The sequence below is a fragment of the Cherax quadricarinatus genome, chromosome 56, assembly GCF_038502225.1.
Source record: "Cherax quadricarinatus isolate ZL_2023a chromosome 56, ASM3850222v1, whole genome shotgun sequence".
Lineage (NCBI taxonomy): Eukaryota > Metazoa > Arthropoda > Malacostraca > Decapoda > Parastacidae > Cherax > Cherax quadricarinatus.
In genome coordinates this window covers 27,032,997-27,049,361 of record NC_091347.1, presented here as the reverse complement: position 1 = coordinate 27,049,361, position 16,365 = coordinate 27,032,997, and the positions used below count along the sequence as shown (strand labels likewise).

At 37.8% G+C, this 16,365-nt stretch overlaps 2 protein-coding genes across 2 annotated transcripts in view; one reads left to right on the top strand and one right to left on the bottom strand.

Annotated features, from left to right (window-relative positions):
- The window catches only part of mRpS7 (mitochondrial ribosomal protein S7), a 30,492-nt gene extending 26,909 nt beyond the window's left edge, over positions 1-3,583 (top strand). Inside the window, exon 7 of the mRNA XM_053794025.2 lies at positions 3,360-3,583. The gene's annotated coding sequence lies outside the window, so the exon portion shown is untranslated. The remainder of the gene's footprint in view (positions 1-3,359) is intronic.
- Positions 3,584-3,959: 376 nt separating this feature from the next.
- LOC128700701 (WW domain-binding protein 11) lies at positions 3,960-16,014 on the bottom strand. The gene is made up of 5 exons (XM_053794024.2): positions 15,842-16,014; positions 14,382-14,507; positions 9,667-11,230; positions 5,030-5,118; positions 3,960-4,342 (listed from the first exon to the last, which is right to left on the bottom strand). Exons 1-5 carry the CDS (start codon positions 15,903-15,905, stop codon positions 4,239-4,241), a joined length of 1,947 nt encoding a protein of 648 aa, XP_053649999.2. The 5' UTR covers positions 15,906-16,014; the 3' UTR covers positions 3,960-4,238.
- Between the last annotated feature and the right edge of the window lie 351 nt (positions 16,015-16,365).

Below are 16,365 nucleotides of genomic sequence, written 5' to 3'. Positions count from 1 at the left end.
GCACTTATCCGTATTGCATCTATGCCTGTGTCATCATTTGTGGTTGTCTCAGACTCCCTTAGTGCTTTACAGGCTATACAAAAATTTGATACACCTCACCCCTTAGTCCTCCGTATCCAACTTTGGCTACGCCGCATCTTTACTAAGCATAAAGATATTGTTTTTTGTTGGGTCCCTGGTCATGTTGACGTACAGGGCAATGAACAGGCAGACACTGCTGCGCGGTCAGCAGTACATGACCTACCAGTTTCTTATAGAGGTATTCCATGTACGGACTATTTTGCTGTAATATCTTCCCACCTTCACACCCGTTGGCAACAACGTTGGTCTACTATGCTCGGCAACAAACTTCAGTCTATTAAACCGAGTATAGGTTACTGGCCGTCTTCTTATCACCAGTGTCGAAGTTGGGAGACTACTCTCTCCCGTCTTCGCATTGGCCATACTCGTCTTACTCATGGATATCTCATGGAGAGGCGTCTTGCTCCTCTCTGTGAGAATTGCCAAGCTCCATTATCAGTCAGCCACATTCTGTTGGACTGCCCACTTTATCAACGAGCACGCAGAATTTACCTCTGTCGTCGTCTTCGCCCCGCTGCTCTCTCTTTACCTTCCCTTCTCGCTGATGGACCCACCTTTCATCCGGACTCTCTCATTGACTTTTTGACAACGACTGACTTACTTCACAAATTCTGATACTTTCCGCCCTTTCTACTTGTATCTCTTGCTACCCTTTACCCCCGTACTATCCCCTGCCCCGCTGTTTTCTGTAACCTGCTGATCATCCCCCCTCCCTTCTGCCATCCAATTCCCTTGCTTCCTTCCCTACCCTGCAGCGCTGTATAGCCCTTGTGGCTTAGCGCTTCTTTTTGATTATAATAATAATAATAATTGGCAGCACTTACTCGTATCGCATCTATGCCTGTGTCATCATTTGTAGTAGTCTCAGACTCCCTTAGTGCTCTACAGGCTATACGAAAATTTGATACATCTCATCCCCTAGTTCTCCGTATCCAACTTTGGCTACGCCGTATCTCTATCAAACATAAAGATATTGTTTTTTGTTGGGTCCCTGGTCATGTCGATGTACAGGGCAATGAACAGGCAGACACTGCTGCACGGTCAGCAGTACATGACCTACCAATTTCCTATCGAGGTGTTCCATTTCTGGACTATTTTGCTGCAATAGCTACCCACCTTCGCACCCATTGGCAACAACGTTGGTCAACTCTGCTCGGTAACAAACTTCATTCTATTAAACCGAGCATAGGTTACTGGCCGTCTTCTTGTCATCAGTGCCAAGGTTGGGAGACCACTCTCTCCCGCCTTCGCATTGGCCACACTCGTCTTACTCATGGGTATCTCATGGAGAGGCACCCTGTTCCTCTCTGTGAGCAGTGTCAAGTTCCAGTATCGATTAGCCACATTCTGTTAGACTGCCCTCTCTATCAACGAGCACGCAGAATTTACCTCCAATGTCGTCTTCGTTCTACTACTCTCTCTTTACCTTCCCTTCTTGCTGATGGACCCTCCTTTAATCCTGACTCTCTCATTGACTTCTTGACAACGACTGATTTACTCCACAAACTCTAATGATACTTTTCGCACTCCCCTCAGCCCTTTCTAGTTCAGTCTCTTGCTGCCCTTTACCCTTTCACCATCCACTACCCCGCTGTTATCCGTAACCTATTACTCATCCATCTCCCTTTTGCCACCTGATGCCCTCGCTTCCTTCCTGCCCTGCAGCGCTGTATAGTCCTTGTGGCTTAGCACTTCTTTTTGATTATAATAATAATAATATAGGCTGATTATACTCAGATAACCTAGACTTCTGGCCATCCTCTTATCAATTATATGTTGTGGGAGAACATGGTGGTTCTTTCCATACATTGGGCACCTATGGTTTTCTCATGAAAGGATGTCACTGAGAGGATTGCCAGGTCACATTGACAGTATTTTTAATAAAGAGATGTTTATCAGGGTATGCCAATTGTATTTTCAATCTGTATGCTCTCAGTGTCCAATTTTATTCATGTTTTATCTAGTGTATTGACTTTAATTACCTTATCTTTATACTACAATATTTTTGCCTTACAAATTACCATCTCTGCAACACCCATTTCTGCCTTTTTACACCGGATATAATTTTCATTTTAATGTATAGCAGCATTATGTAAATATTAATATTTTTCTGGGCATTGCCTTCAGTAATAAAATGAACTTCCAGACTTCTTTGTATGGAAGGTAATGAGATCCAACCTCTGTAAAAGGAGAGCAATTTTAATTCTTTGGATCATAGAGTGCCTGGGAATGAGAGGCAATTACGTTTGACCTAAGGAAGGTGGCACTTCCAATTTTTTGGCTCGAGATCCATTAACCAGCATCAAAGATCCCTTCCCTCCCTTGAATGGTCCAATGAATATTTTTTTTTTTCTCAACAAGTCGGCCGTCTCCCACCGAGGCAGGGTGACCCAAAAAAGAAAGAAAATCCCCAAAAAGAAAATACTTTCATCATCATTCAACACTTTCACCACACTCGCACATTATCACTGTTTTTGTAGAAGTGCTCAGAATACAACAGTTTAGAAGCATATACGTATAAAGATACACAACATATCCCTCCAAACTGCCAATATCCCAAACCCCTCCTTTAAAGTGCAGGCATTGTACTTCCCATTTCCAGGACTCAAGTCCGACTATATGAAAATAACAGGTTTCCCCGAATCCCTTCACTAAATATTACCCTGCTCACACTCCAACAGATCGTCAGGTCCCAAGTACCATTTGTCTCCATTCACTCCTATCTAACACGCTCACGCACGCTTGCTGGAAGTCCAAGCCCCTCGCCACAAAACCTCCTTTACCCCCTCTCTCCAACCCTTTCGAGGACGACCCCTACCCCTTCTTCCTTCCCCTATAGATTTATATGCTTTCCATGTCATTCTACTTTGATCCATTCTCTCTAAATGACCAAACCACCTCAACAACCCCTCTTCTGCCCTCTAACTAATGATTTTATTAACTCCACACCTTTTCCTAATTTCCACACTCCGAATTTTCTGCATAATATTTACACCATATTTATACCAGTAGGTTTTTAACTCTATACTTCAGTCCTTTATCTCATTATGTATAAGAAAGTATTTTGAAATACTTACATCTTACCATTCTTAATGCATTTAGAATTTCTTAGAAAATTGTAAAGTGTTGAACTGTGTAATGCTTTAAAATAAGTGAAAGTAATTCTGTTAAGATATTTAGAGAAATCTTTTTGCACCACCTCATTTTATGAATAACAGGCAGAGCATTTGATAGCACGTGTTGCACATAAGAACATTACTATTATATTTCTCTTTCAGTATCTCCTGGCACAGTCATCTTCAGCTCATGTTGTGTAAATAACTCACTGTATTATCACAAGAAGAATGTCATGCATGTTAAATGTCCAAAGCATAAAATAAGATGCTTGGACATAGAACAGTGACATTTGCCAAGTCACATATATTTGGCCAGCGAGTTTTCTGTTAAAAAAAAAGGCTCATAGTCAAGTAGATGAGCTCTAAAATAAAATAGTGTCTGTATATCCTGTTTCAATTTTATTTAAATTACCCTCATCATATTACAGATGGATACTGTACCTGAATTTAGTTCATCTATTTGTTTTATAAATTAAATATGAAGATCTCTGAAACACCATGATACAGCACTTGTCTAAACCTGTCACTTTGTGAGCATTAAATACAGTACATCATCTTTTGATAAAATACAGTACACAAAAATACTGAACTTCATAATGATTATACTCTACAGTATTTAGAGGGAAGTGCTGAACCTGTAGGGGGTCATGTAGTGCCTGGAGGTTTGATCCAAGGAAGGGAAGGACAAATCAAATTCCTTGGATGAAGAGCCCCTCATTAGCATCAAGGAACCTCCCTAGAGGAAGATTAAACTTCACAACATATGTTTTCCAATGATGATCAATATGTTTATTAATGTTTTTCAAGCATTTTCTTACATATTTATACTAGTGAAAGCACTTACACAAGTAATAACAATGATTTACTTTTGACTGTGAAACACATTAAAATAAAAAGCCTGTAACAGAAAAAGATATGGAATTAATTTCGATAAATTTTTTTTTTCATGAATTATCTTTCCAAGTTTGGGTTATGAAAATAAGGTTCAGCCTAAATGTCATAAAGAAACAAGTAGGTTAAAAAAAAAAAAAGTATACATTTTTACAATAGCCCTTCCATCTCTCTCATGAACTGAGAATAAGCATCGTCTTTGGTTGGTTTACGATCAGTTTCTTCAGCCTTGCCTCCTCCCATTTCTTTGATATCTGAAATAAATGAATTTCCTTTACATCAAAACACATTTACAGGCTGACTATGCTAAAAGAAATTTGGTAAATGATTTAAAATTGTGCATGTTTGTATTACCTTATAAAAATGTAAATACCATACACAAGCTCAAACTTAATAAAAGATACGAATAATACAATACAGTAATCATGAAGAAATATTGTAGCACAATGGCTACAAAAAAAAAAAAGGAAAAAAAAAATTCTTAGACTGCAAAGTAAATTAAGTTGGAAAGGGACCTAAAGAAATCACTAAGGTTGTCATAATACACAAGTATGTACCACTAAAAAGCTTATCTTTACTATACGAACCACTGTAGGCATATGATGAATAAAAAAGGAGAGCTAAACCTTACAGAAGGCTGACAGACAGCTACCAAAGCATTTGGAGCTGGTTGAACATTGAGAGGATAGCTTGTAAATACAATAGCACTCAATGCTTGGGAATTAAAGGCAGTTTTGATTTTATTTTATACTGTGTAGTACTGTACAATGTTTACAGTATACATATATAGCATTCTTAAAAATTACCTAGTTACTCTACTATGGTGTACAGTACCAGCATTTGTATTCCAAGTTCCAAGCACCTATCAATTGCAACTTTCATCACTAACAAGAGAAAACACATTTTATGAATTTTAATTATGGATACAAAATTGAACCAACCTGTTTGTGCTTTTCCTAATTTCTTTCTGTCTTCTCTCTTCACTCTCAGAGCAGTTGGTAGGAAACGTGTTACATCTGCACTGAGATTTCTGTCAAAGGTACAAATTTTTCCTCATTTTGATGTGGACACCACAGGTATAAATACAAATGAAATTTTAGTAATTAAATTCACACAAGTTCTCCAGGTCTTGTACTATATAGTAAATGTATTCAATGGGGAGGACAAAAAAGTCAGAAATATATTTGCTGAAAATGGTTATAGCAGTAGAAAAATGGAGCAGATTATCATGTGGTACTGAAGTGAATATAGAAAAACAATGAAAGATGAAAGGGATACCACATTTTACTTCCTGGACTGCTTTTAAGCACTACCAAGACTAACCGATCTACTACTTGGAGAGCAAGAATGTGAATCTCATTAACTCGTTAAGTGTGGCATACCTACAAATGAAAATTCCTGTGTGGCAAAATTTTGAAAGATACAATTTTTTTTTCTTATATACTGAAAGAGTGAATTTCTATGAATTAAATAAGACCTAAAAAAAAAAAGTGGAAACTGGCAAAAAAAATTATCACTTGGCAACAGCGGCATAAATGCGCCAGCAATATCTACATTTTACAATTCATTCATACCAAATTATGATTGTTTTTAATTTTTTTACTGTTTGTAATATTTAACACTACACTAATTATGTTATTAGATGTGTTTAAGGTGTTTCACTAAAGCACTTCAAACTTGGGGAAATGCAGAATCTGACATTACTCCACATAAAATACGTATACAGTTTAAATTAGAGCAAATAATTATTTTTTCCTATTTTTTTTAGCTTCTTTGGTCTTCTTGTACTGTGATAGTACAACTGTTTCAAGACATAATACTCCTCAAAAAATGGAAATAAGTCACACTGACCAATTTTTTTTTTTAACAAACTGGCTGTATCCCACTGAGGCAGGGTGACCTAAAAAGAAAAACAGAAGTTTTTCTTTTTAAATTTAGTAATTTATACAGAAGGGGTTACAAGCCTCTTGCGCCTGGCATTTTAGTCGCCTCTTATGACATGCATGGCTTATGGAGGAAGAATTCTGTTCCACTTCCCCATGGAGACTAAATTGGGTTATCCTACGTTAATTATTTATAAGTATTTAGGGTCAAGGGCAGGTAAAATATCAGGATCTGGTACAGAGATCATTTACAGCCTATGTAGAGCTAATAAAGCATTTAAATTACTAGGAATGCCTCAAAGCTCTAAATATGTATTTGCTGGAGTGGAGAAGAGATACATGATAATATATATGTAGAAAGTACTTGAGGGCCTACTCTCAAATCTGCACTGCCATAACATACTGGAGTGAGAAATATGGAAGAAAAGCAAGAGTACCATAGGCAAAATAAAAGAACATTGTATCAACACCCATGGGCCCTGACTAAAATCATACCAACACATATTAGAAACAATGCTGGGACAAGTGCAGATGCCTTTAAATGAAAATTGGACAAATACAGTCACAATGCTCTGTTCCACAAGGCTCAGTACTCGTGCCCATCCTGTTCCTCATCCTCATATCAGACACAGACAGAGATGTAATCCACAGCACTGTGTCATCCTTTGCAGATGATACTAGGATCTGCATGAGGCTGTCATCTATTGAGGACACGGTTAACCTCCAAGAAGACACAAACCAAGTTTTCCAATGGGCAACGGACAACAATAGGATGTTCAATGAAGACAAATTCCAACTACTCTGTTATGGAAAACTGGAGATAATAATAAGAATTGAGTATACTACAAACTCTGATCATACAATAGAGCAAAAAGATAATGTGAGGGACCTGGGAGTGGTAATGTCTGAGGATCTCACTTTCAAGGATCATGAAAGTGCCATGATCACAAATGCAAAGAAAATGATAGGCTGGATAATGAGAATGTTCAAAACAAGAGATGCCAAGCCACTGATGACCCTTTTCAAATCACTTGTTCTCTCTAGGCTGGAATACTGCTGTACATTAACATCTCCATTCAAAGAAGGTGAAATTGCAGATCTAGAGAGTGTACAGAGAACCTTTACTGCACATACAAGTTCCATCAAACACCTCAACTACTGGGAACGCTTGGAAGCACATGACTTGTACTCACTCGAATGCTGGCGAGAGAGACATATCATAATCTACACTGGAAAATCCTAGAAGGAATGGTCCCAAATCTACACAGGAATCACTCCCTATGGAAGTAAAAGACTGGGCAGGGAGTGCAAAATACCCCCAATGAAAAGTAGGGGCACCATTGGTACACTAAGAGAAAACACCTTAAGTGTCTAGGGGCCAAGACTGCTCAACAGCCTCCCACCATGCATAAGGGAAATGATCAATGACTGCCTTCAAGAGGGAGCTGGACAGATACTCAAAGTCGGTGCCAGATCAGCCAGGCTGTGGTTCGTACGTTGGACTATGTGCAGCCAGCAGTAACAGCATGGTTGATCAGGCCCTGATCCACCAGGAGGTCTGGTCATGGCCTGGGCACAGGGGTGTTGATCCCTAGAATACCCTCTAGGTAGACTCCAGACAGGTAAGTGCTGGATCAACCAGGCTGTAATTACCTATCTGCAGCTACAGAAGCAGATATGTAATAGATAAAGTGTGAAAGCAGATCTTGGGTCAGGCGAGCCTGGCCAAAAGCCGGGCTTCAGAAGAAGGAAAACTTGAAACTTATCAAAAGTATGTGTATATCAAAAGGATCCTTCTTCAAATCACAAAAATCACAAGCTAAAAATAAACATGCTGCTTTTCGTGTTACCACAAACATAAAAATCAGAAACAGACAAATATATGGCAATGGCATTTTTACCTGAAGAAGGAAATCCACTAGAATGGTAGAAAGAACATATGATAGTTCTTCCATCTATGGCAAACCTATCAAGTAAATATTCGAGTTTGCCCCCTTCTTTACTAGTGAAAGATATTTCAGCAGTGGAGGTACATTTACTCTCCTCAAAGGAGCTGATTAACTTCCAAAAATGGCGAGACGTTGATGTTCCTCAAGTCAATTTGAGAATTTTTAATTTTAGCTATTAATGTACTATTTATATTGTTTATTTTTAATGTCAGGTATTAGAATAATGTATTATTTTTTGAATATGCTTCTGTAAAGTTTAGAAAAAGTTTAAACTATAACATAAATGTGTCAGTTAATAAAAGACAAAGGTTGCTATTCAAGTTCTGAACTATAATTTCAGATTTTCAATTTTCAATTATAATAATGTACTTTTTCAGTTTATTAAAGCTTTAAATAAACAGTATTATGAGTGTGTTGGATGTTTTAATTCCATGTTTAATGTAACAGGAAATTATTCAGCCTCTTTTTGGTAATTTATTTCTGATGTCTTCATAGGATTACTAAATATACAGTGATACCTCGAGTTTTGAACAGCTCCCAACTCGAACAATTATGTAAATGTATTTTTGTAAGTGCTTTTGTAAGTGTATTTTTGTAAGTGCTTTTGTAAGTGTATTTTTGGAGGTCTGAAACAGACTAATCTAATTTACATTATTCTTTATGGGAACAAATTCATTCAGTATCGGCACTTGAACAGCCTTCTGGAACGAATTAAGTTCGTAACTCAAGGTACCACTGTATGTAGATAGATTCAGAAATTCTGTTTCCTTTTTCAATTTGTATGCCTCACAAAGATGCCTATAATTAGTAATGAGTATGAGATTGACATCTTAGAGAAATTAAGTTACTTAATATTTAACCTCCCTGGGTTATTTAATACCTACTGAGTAATAAGCATTCCCTTATACTACATATAGTGAACATAGTTATAATAAAAATGAAAAAAAAAAATTACTGAAAAAGCATCAGTATCAGCTGAAAATTGAGTACTGGCACTGGCAAAATTTTTGGTATTGTCCCATACCTAATACTTGCCTACTGGATGCTCAAGCCTCTTTAATAACAGTTCGTTGTCTGGTAAATAGTAATGACACATAAATATGTATTAAATAAATTGCGCAGTAGCATAAGTAGGTTTTAAAAGCCTGACCACTCGAATGGATGGAATGATATATGGCAGTATGATAGACAAGGTGACAGGACACTTTGTAAATATGATGTAAGTACAATGAAAGATACAATCAGCCTACTGAAATATAATATGGTACAGCATTTGAAATTAAATTTTGTATATTGGCAGTTTGGAGGAATATGTTGTGTATCTTTATACATATATGCTTCTAAGCTGTTGTATTCTGGGCACCTCTGCAAAAACAGTGATTATGTGTGAGTGAGGTGAAAGTGTTGAATAATGATGAAAGTATTTTCTTTATGGGGGTTTTCTTTCTTTTTGGGTCACCCTGCCTCGGTGGGAGACAGCCGACTTGTTGAAAAAAAAAGTGTTCATAGGAAAATAGTACACTGGATAGTACAGGAAAAGTGAGTGAACATTTTTAGTTGTGAATAATAAACAAGAAAGTAAAATTCACAACATGCACAAATCAAAGTGAAAGGTAGACACTACTTGATAATAATCCAGGATGACCTGAAATTTCATCTAATTCTGATATCCAATTTTAGAATTAGTTAAGGAAACAAGCAAGAAGGGTAGATAGCAAAGAAGAATAAGGGCATATTGAAACTGACCTGATCTGTGGCTTGGCCTCGATGGTTGCAGAATGCTTTTTGTCATCTTCTCTGGGTCGAGGAATAAGCTGAGGTCCTGCAGACAGCACATTGGGGTTGTGAACTGGAGGAAGCCCACGTGGAGGCATGCCTGGTGGTGGCATACCTGGTGGAATACCTGGTGGACGCATTGGAAGACGAGGAGGCATTGGTGGTGGCATGCGCATATTTGGTAGTCTTGGAGGCATTCCTTGGGGAGGAGGCCCTGGCGGTGGACGAACCCCGAGTGGAGGTGGGAGACCACTGCGCATGGGTGGAGGCGGACGAAACATAAGAGGTGGTGCCCCAGGAGGTGCCCCTGGAGGGCCTGTGGGAGGTGCTCCTGGAGGAGCCACTGGTGGAACAGATGGTGGAATAACAAGAGGTATTACTGAGGATGATCCAAGGGGTCCTGCAGGATGACCACTTGGGACCACATTTGGGGTAGACTGTATAGGTGTTGGAGTAACACCTGGTGGGATAAGTGGAACAGTGGTTGGTGGGGTAGATAAGGTGGTGCCTGGAGGGGCTACAGGTAATGCAACATGTGGGACACCAGGCGGACCACTTACTGGGACTGTTGCTGGTGGAGGGGCAGAAGGAAGATATGTAACTTGTGTTATACTCTGACTGGTGGGAGTTGGCTGAGATGATGCTGCTGCACCTGGAGGCAGAACTACAGGAGTACCTGGTGGCCCTCTAGTTTGTGGTGGAGGCACACTGAGTATTGGTTGTTGCAGATTAGGTCTTGGAGGCTCATCATCATATAGTTTATCTAATCGAGCCCGGAGGTCAGCCTTGCGCTCTGCCTCCTTCTCACGGAAAAGTACTTCAGTTTCCCTCATGAAGTCATCTATGTCTTGGCCTGACATCTGCAACAGCTTAGTCTGTAAGCTGGTAAGACCTTTAGAATTTGTTATTGTAACTCTTGTATCCTTTTCTTCATCTGAATCTTCTCCATCTTCAAAACGAATAGTGCGACTGCGTGGCTGACTCTTGTCTTTCTCCTCAGTTTCATCATCATCTTCCTTTCCATCTTCTTCATTATCTTCTTTCTCTGTAACAGGAGGAGCAGGTTCAGTTTCCATTGCTTGTTCTTCTTCTTCATCATCACTAAGATCAGGTGGCAGTGTCGGGGGGCAACCTGGAGGCTTTTTAGGTTCAGCAGGAGGTGGTACATATGCAGACATTTTTTTCAGAATACTATGAGATGGAACCATATGGGCATTTGGCACAGGCAAGGGAACTATTTCTGGAGGTGGTGGTAGATCAGGCATAGACTCATCAGGCACTGGTGGCATGTCAAGATTTGGTAAAGGAATCTCATCAACCGTGACTGCTTGAGCATGTCGAACCGACTCAAAATACTCAATAAGTGCTTGTCGCTTCTTCTCATAATCTCCTTCCATACGGCGGATTTCAACCCAGTATTCTGGGTTTTCTCTTTCATACAATTTCAGAACTCGATCTAGGGTTTCTCTTAATTTTTTTCTCTTATCTTTCAGCACTTTTTCACTGAGAGCTGGTGGAACCTCAACATTGTATTCTGGAAGATAAAAAAAAAAGTTTGATGGAATTCAGAAAAACATAACACTTGGTGAAATTTACCATGCCTTATAATATTCTGCAAGCATCAAATAATTAAATTTCTTAAGGAAAAATGTACATATAACCTTCAAAATATTATCAGAAACTCAACCAAAATACTGGATTAGTCCAAATTTGGCATATATATGCCTAATAAACTAATTCCTTTAAAAGAATTTTATCACATTTCGTTAACCCATTCTATGTTGCAATCCCTGAAATTAAAAGTGGTGTCAGTGTTGTGATTTAACTTTTTTTTTAATCTTCTGAAGTAATAATCTTTTTCCGATTTAATGACATTAAAAATGCAAACTTTGATGGAAGGCTTACAGAATTACACAGACACATAGTTGGCAGTCTGGGCATAATTTATGCAGCAGTGATTTTGCCCACTTTGAGCCCTATTTTTAGCCAATTCCAGTGCCCAAATTGCATACTAGTGAAATAGCCAATTCTCAGCTATTTCTCTAGTATGCCTTCCATTCTACTGACTGAACAGAAGAAGCTGTCCATTCAACTATCAGAACTACCCTATAATGAGCACAAAAGTTGGTAATTTGGCCAATTTAAAAAAAATCCAATTTTAAGCAGTCCAGAATAAACAAGTGTCTCCTACATAACTCTTGCCCTCCATTTTGAATCCAAGAATAATTGGTCATGATTTAGGCCATCCCAATAATTGGAGCAAACCTAGTAAAACCCATAAAACAGCAGTGGGGCTGAAGGGGTGGTCATAACCTTCCTCAGGAAAATTGCCAAAAATCAAATATAGGCAGGCCCCACTTAACAGCATTTCACTAATACAGCAGTTTTCAATTATACCCTTTCTTCACTTATTCAGACTTCCTACAATAAATATATTCACTCACTATAAGCTAAGGATGAAAACATTCTACGGTAAGTAATGTGTGCATTGTATGTGCACTTTCACTTAATATATGATAGTGTAAACACGTTATCAGGCTTTTATACGTATTGGAAAGTGAAAAAGGACTATGATTCCCTTTACAGCAATAGCCTGGAACCTAACCTGCTGTATAAGCAGGGGCCCTCCTGTAGTTCTGCTGAAACTAACCAAAATTATTACCACTTCATTAGTATGCATTCCATTCTATCAAGGGGTACCAAAAAATAGCCACAAAACAAAAAAAAGTCCTAGAAACACCTCAAAGTAGCTATTTTAAACCAAACACAAGGTCAGAGGTTTGCTTTTCCCATGATACAGATTAGAGTTTTTTATACTGTGCACACTCATTGCACAGACTCATTCTCTAATGTCTAGGCCAAAAATTACTGCTCACAGCTCATTTGAGGGAGCTGTGCTTACAACGTATATATACACAAGTGACACCAGCATCAATGACATGGATCTACATATGAGACAGTGAAAGAGTTAAGCTTGTCTTTCATGAATACAGTATGTATATATAACTTTTGAGGTTGACTTACATAACATAAGCAATGATTTAAGCAAGTAATAATTTAGTACTGTATACAAAATTCAACTATTTCTACATATACTGTAGTACTTTGCAGTGATGTTTCTTGTCAGAACCTTTTTTGTAATTCACAAAACTATTCATAGGCAAAAACTGTCAATTATGAGGAAAATAGATTTTTTTTTTTTTTCAACAAGTCGGCCATCTCCTACCGAGGCAGGGTGACCCAAAAAAGAGAGAAAATCCCCAAAAAGAAAATACTTTCATCATCATTCAACACTTTCACCACACTCACACATTATCACTGTTTTTGCAGAGGTGCTCAGAATACAACAGTTTAGAAGCATACACATATAAAGATACACAACATATCCCTCCAAACTGCCAATATCCCAAACCCCTCCTTTAAAGTGCAGGCATTGTACTTCCCATTTCCAGGACTCAAGTCCGACTATATGAAAATAACCGGTTTCCCTGAATCCCTTCACTAAATATTACCCTGCTCACACTCCAACAGATCGTCAAGCCCTAAGTACCATTCGTCTCCATTCATTCCTATCTAACACGCTCATGCACGCTTGCTGGAAGTACAAGCCCCTTGCCCACAAAACCTCCTTTACCCCCTCTCTCCAACCCTTTTGAGGACGACCCCTACCCCGCCTTCCTTCCCCTATAGATTTATATTTAATTCATCTGGGTGCTTGTACGCAGTCTGCTTCTACTGAGTCATTGTTTAACCAATCCATTTCTTTATTATGCCACACTGAAATTGTTTCTCATGTTTCTGTATCTCAGCTAGATACTCTTCTTACTCCCCCAATGAAAACCTGAATGAAGGTGGAGAAATTATGTGAAAGAAAACTAGCAACCCACTAGATGCAATGTATGCATGCTATCACTGAACTGCAGGCATTACCCCTGAGAACTCTGCAGGCTGTGATCATATACCCTCTTTCTCTGCATTCATGCAGGGTTAAGAGAGCTAGTTCATTAAGCCTTTCCTTGCAGCTAAGTCCTCTCAGCTCCGGCACATGGGAGTGGATGCATATCTTGATACCCTTGATAAGGAATGTTTAGCAATGTAAGGTAATTGTATGAATATTTTATTTGAAAACTAGCTATAATTAACACAAAAAAAAAAGACTGGTCTCTTAATGTTGTATATGAAGTCAATGAAAAACTTAATTTTGGCAGGAAGATTACAACAGCATTAAAAGTTAACTAAAACAAGATCTTTGTTGGAATTTATTATCCTAAATATATTTAGAATTTCCAGTATACTACAGTTTTTTAAGTCCTGTGCATTTTGAACAGCATAGTTTTGCTCCATTTTAATAGATAAATTCATGTATTAATATAATGGTAATAACCTAATGAGGAAAAATCAGCTTATCAACGTTTAAGATCTTATTGTAACAGCAACAAGTACTGTGTCTTTCTTCAGCACAATCATTATTACTTTTCTTTATCTAAATTTATTTATACCTATTTTTTTTTTTTTTTGAAATAGGAATGCATCTGCTCAATATTGCCTTGGCTACACAATTCTCTACAATTAAGAGGTTCTTTATAAAGAATTTAATCTGAATTATGATAAGGTCACATTCTCAACTCATATATTCAGCACTGCATATATTCTTTTACAGCAAATGTCCTATTTACTATACATACCCATACTGTCAATTTTCTCCATCTCCATAATAATTTGTGATGGGTCTTTTCCCTTAAGTACTGCTGCTCGAACCATCTGCCGTTGTTTCTTATTTTTCTTCAGTTCTCTCTTTCTAGCCTCCTTACCTGGAAAACATTACATATTATTTAATGTACAAACACTACAAAAACAAAGTCAAATAATATCTGTCAATTACAAACAATAAGAGTGAGCTGCATAACTACTCAAAGTTACAAAGCCGACCCAAAAGAAGCAACAGACATACTAATTAGAAACAGTTTCTAGGCCTATCCTGAATCATATCTTATAAGACAAAACATATATATTCCTGATACTTTCCATCACTTTCCCACATAAAGAAAAAAGTATATATATTACTGTATAATATGTACTACTTTACACTAATTTAAAACAACAGATACTAACTCAATGAACAAGCTGAAAAACATAACTCCAAAAACTGTCGGCCACAGAATGCAATAACTTTTCATGATAGTGGTAATTACAGTCCTCATTGACCCCTTGGGATGTACTCGCTGGGGCTTTCCATGCCAGGGCTGCCAGGGCCACATATACTCAGTAAAGCTCCCATGTGTTTGCTGTGCTGGAAATCCATATACAGTACAGTATTCTTATTTTTGTTCACCTAGAACATTACCTGGAGCTGTGGCTCACTGATAGGAAACATGATGCTTTGGCTAGAGAGCAAGAGCTAAAACTAGAGGGCCAGTTGTAGCCCAGCTGAATAAGTCTGCTAATCATATCTGATGATGACAACGGGAATCAAAGAGCAAAGAACATACTCTTTTCACCCTGTGATGATTGCTGACATAAACCACTCTACAACCACTGGGACCTCCCTTTGTTAAGATCTGTGAGTGGATGGATAGATATAAAATTGCTATAAAGTTTACTGTAACACATACCCACACAGCACATTTTCATTGCAAATGAAATATTGCAAAATCCAGAAACTGGTATAAAATAGTTCATTATTCCTGGAATTATACTAGTATCTTCCTGCATAAAAACTGAGAGGAAATAACTGTTAAAAATTCTACACATTTCCTTATCATTGTCAGTGAGCTGACATAAATAACTTTTGAATGGGCCTATCTTGTCCCTAATCTGACTTCTGTATACCTGAAAGAAACCTTTTGGATAAATCTTCTAATCCCTTGCGACTTTAACCTTATAATCTCTTTTTGCTTTTCCTATTCCCTTTTTTATTTCTCTCTTTAACTGAATATATTGATTTCCTAAGATTTAGAGCTGGAGAACAAAAATGTGCAATTAAGATTTTCTACTGAATATTTACAAATTTTATCAATCAAATCCCATAAAGTGAAATATACATCCAGAAAATGAACTTTAAAAATTATTATTTCATTATTACAGAACTCATAGCTAATATAATACTAAAGGTTTAGATGTTAATGTATTTATTTGCTTTACTTACGGGCCTGATCTGTTGGATTCATGTATTTACCACTCTTGGTGGTGTTTATGCTTCGTCTACCCATGGCACCTTGTCTGTATGGGAATATTAAAAAAAAATTAAATAGCTGCGAGAGCCAGACTATAAACAAAACCTGGTTGTTTGTGTTATGAATATCCCACAATGCAACGTAACCAACACGTCGCTCTCTCCCAGCACAAACCTGAGTGGCCCAGTTTCCCTTATCATTTTCTACCCTACAATGATTAAGTTTATTCAGGTATACGCAAATACAGTTATATAGATTATCATACATAGCAGCATATGTGTAGAGAACCTGGGATAACCCAAAAAAGTCAGACAGAGTGACTTATAATAATAATAATAATAATAATAAATAGTAATAATAATAAATAAACAGAAAGGAGAGAAGGAGGTAGTATATATAGGCAAGCAGACAGGGACGGGACAAGAAAGGTAGTAGGAAAGAAAGTAGTGAGGTAGTGGTAGAAACAGTAGTAGTGAAGTCAATGACCAAGAAAGAG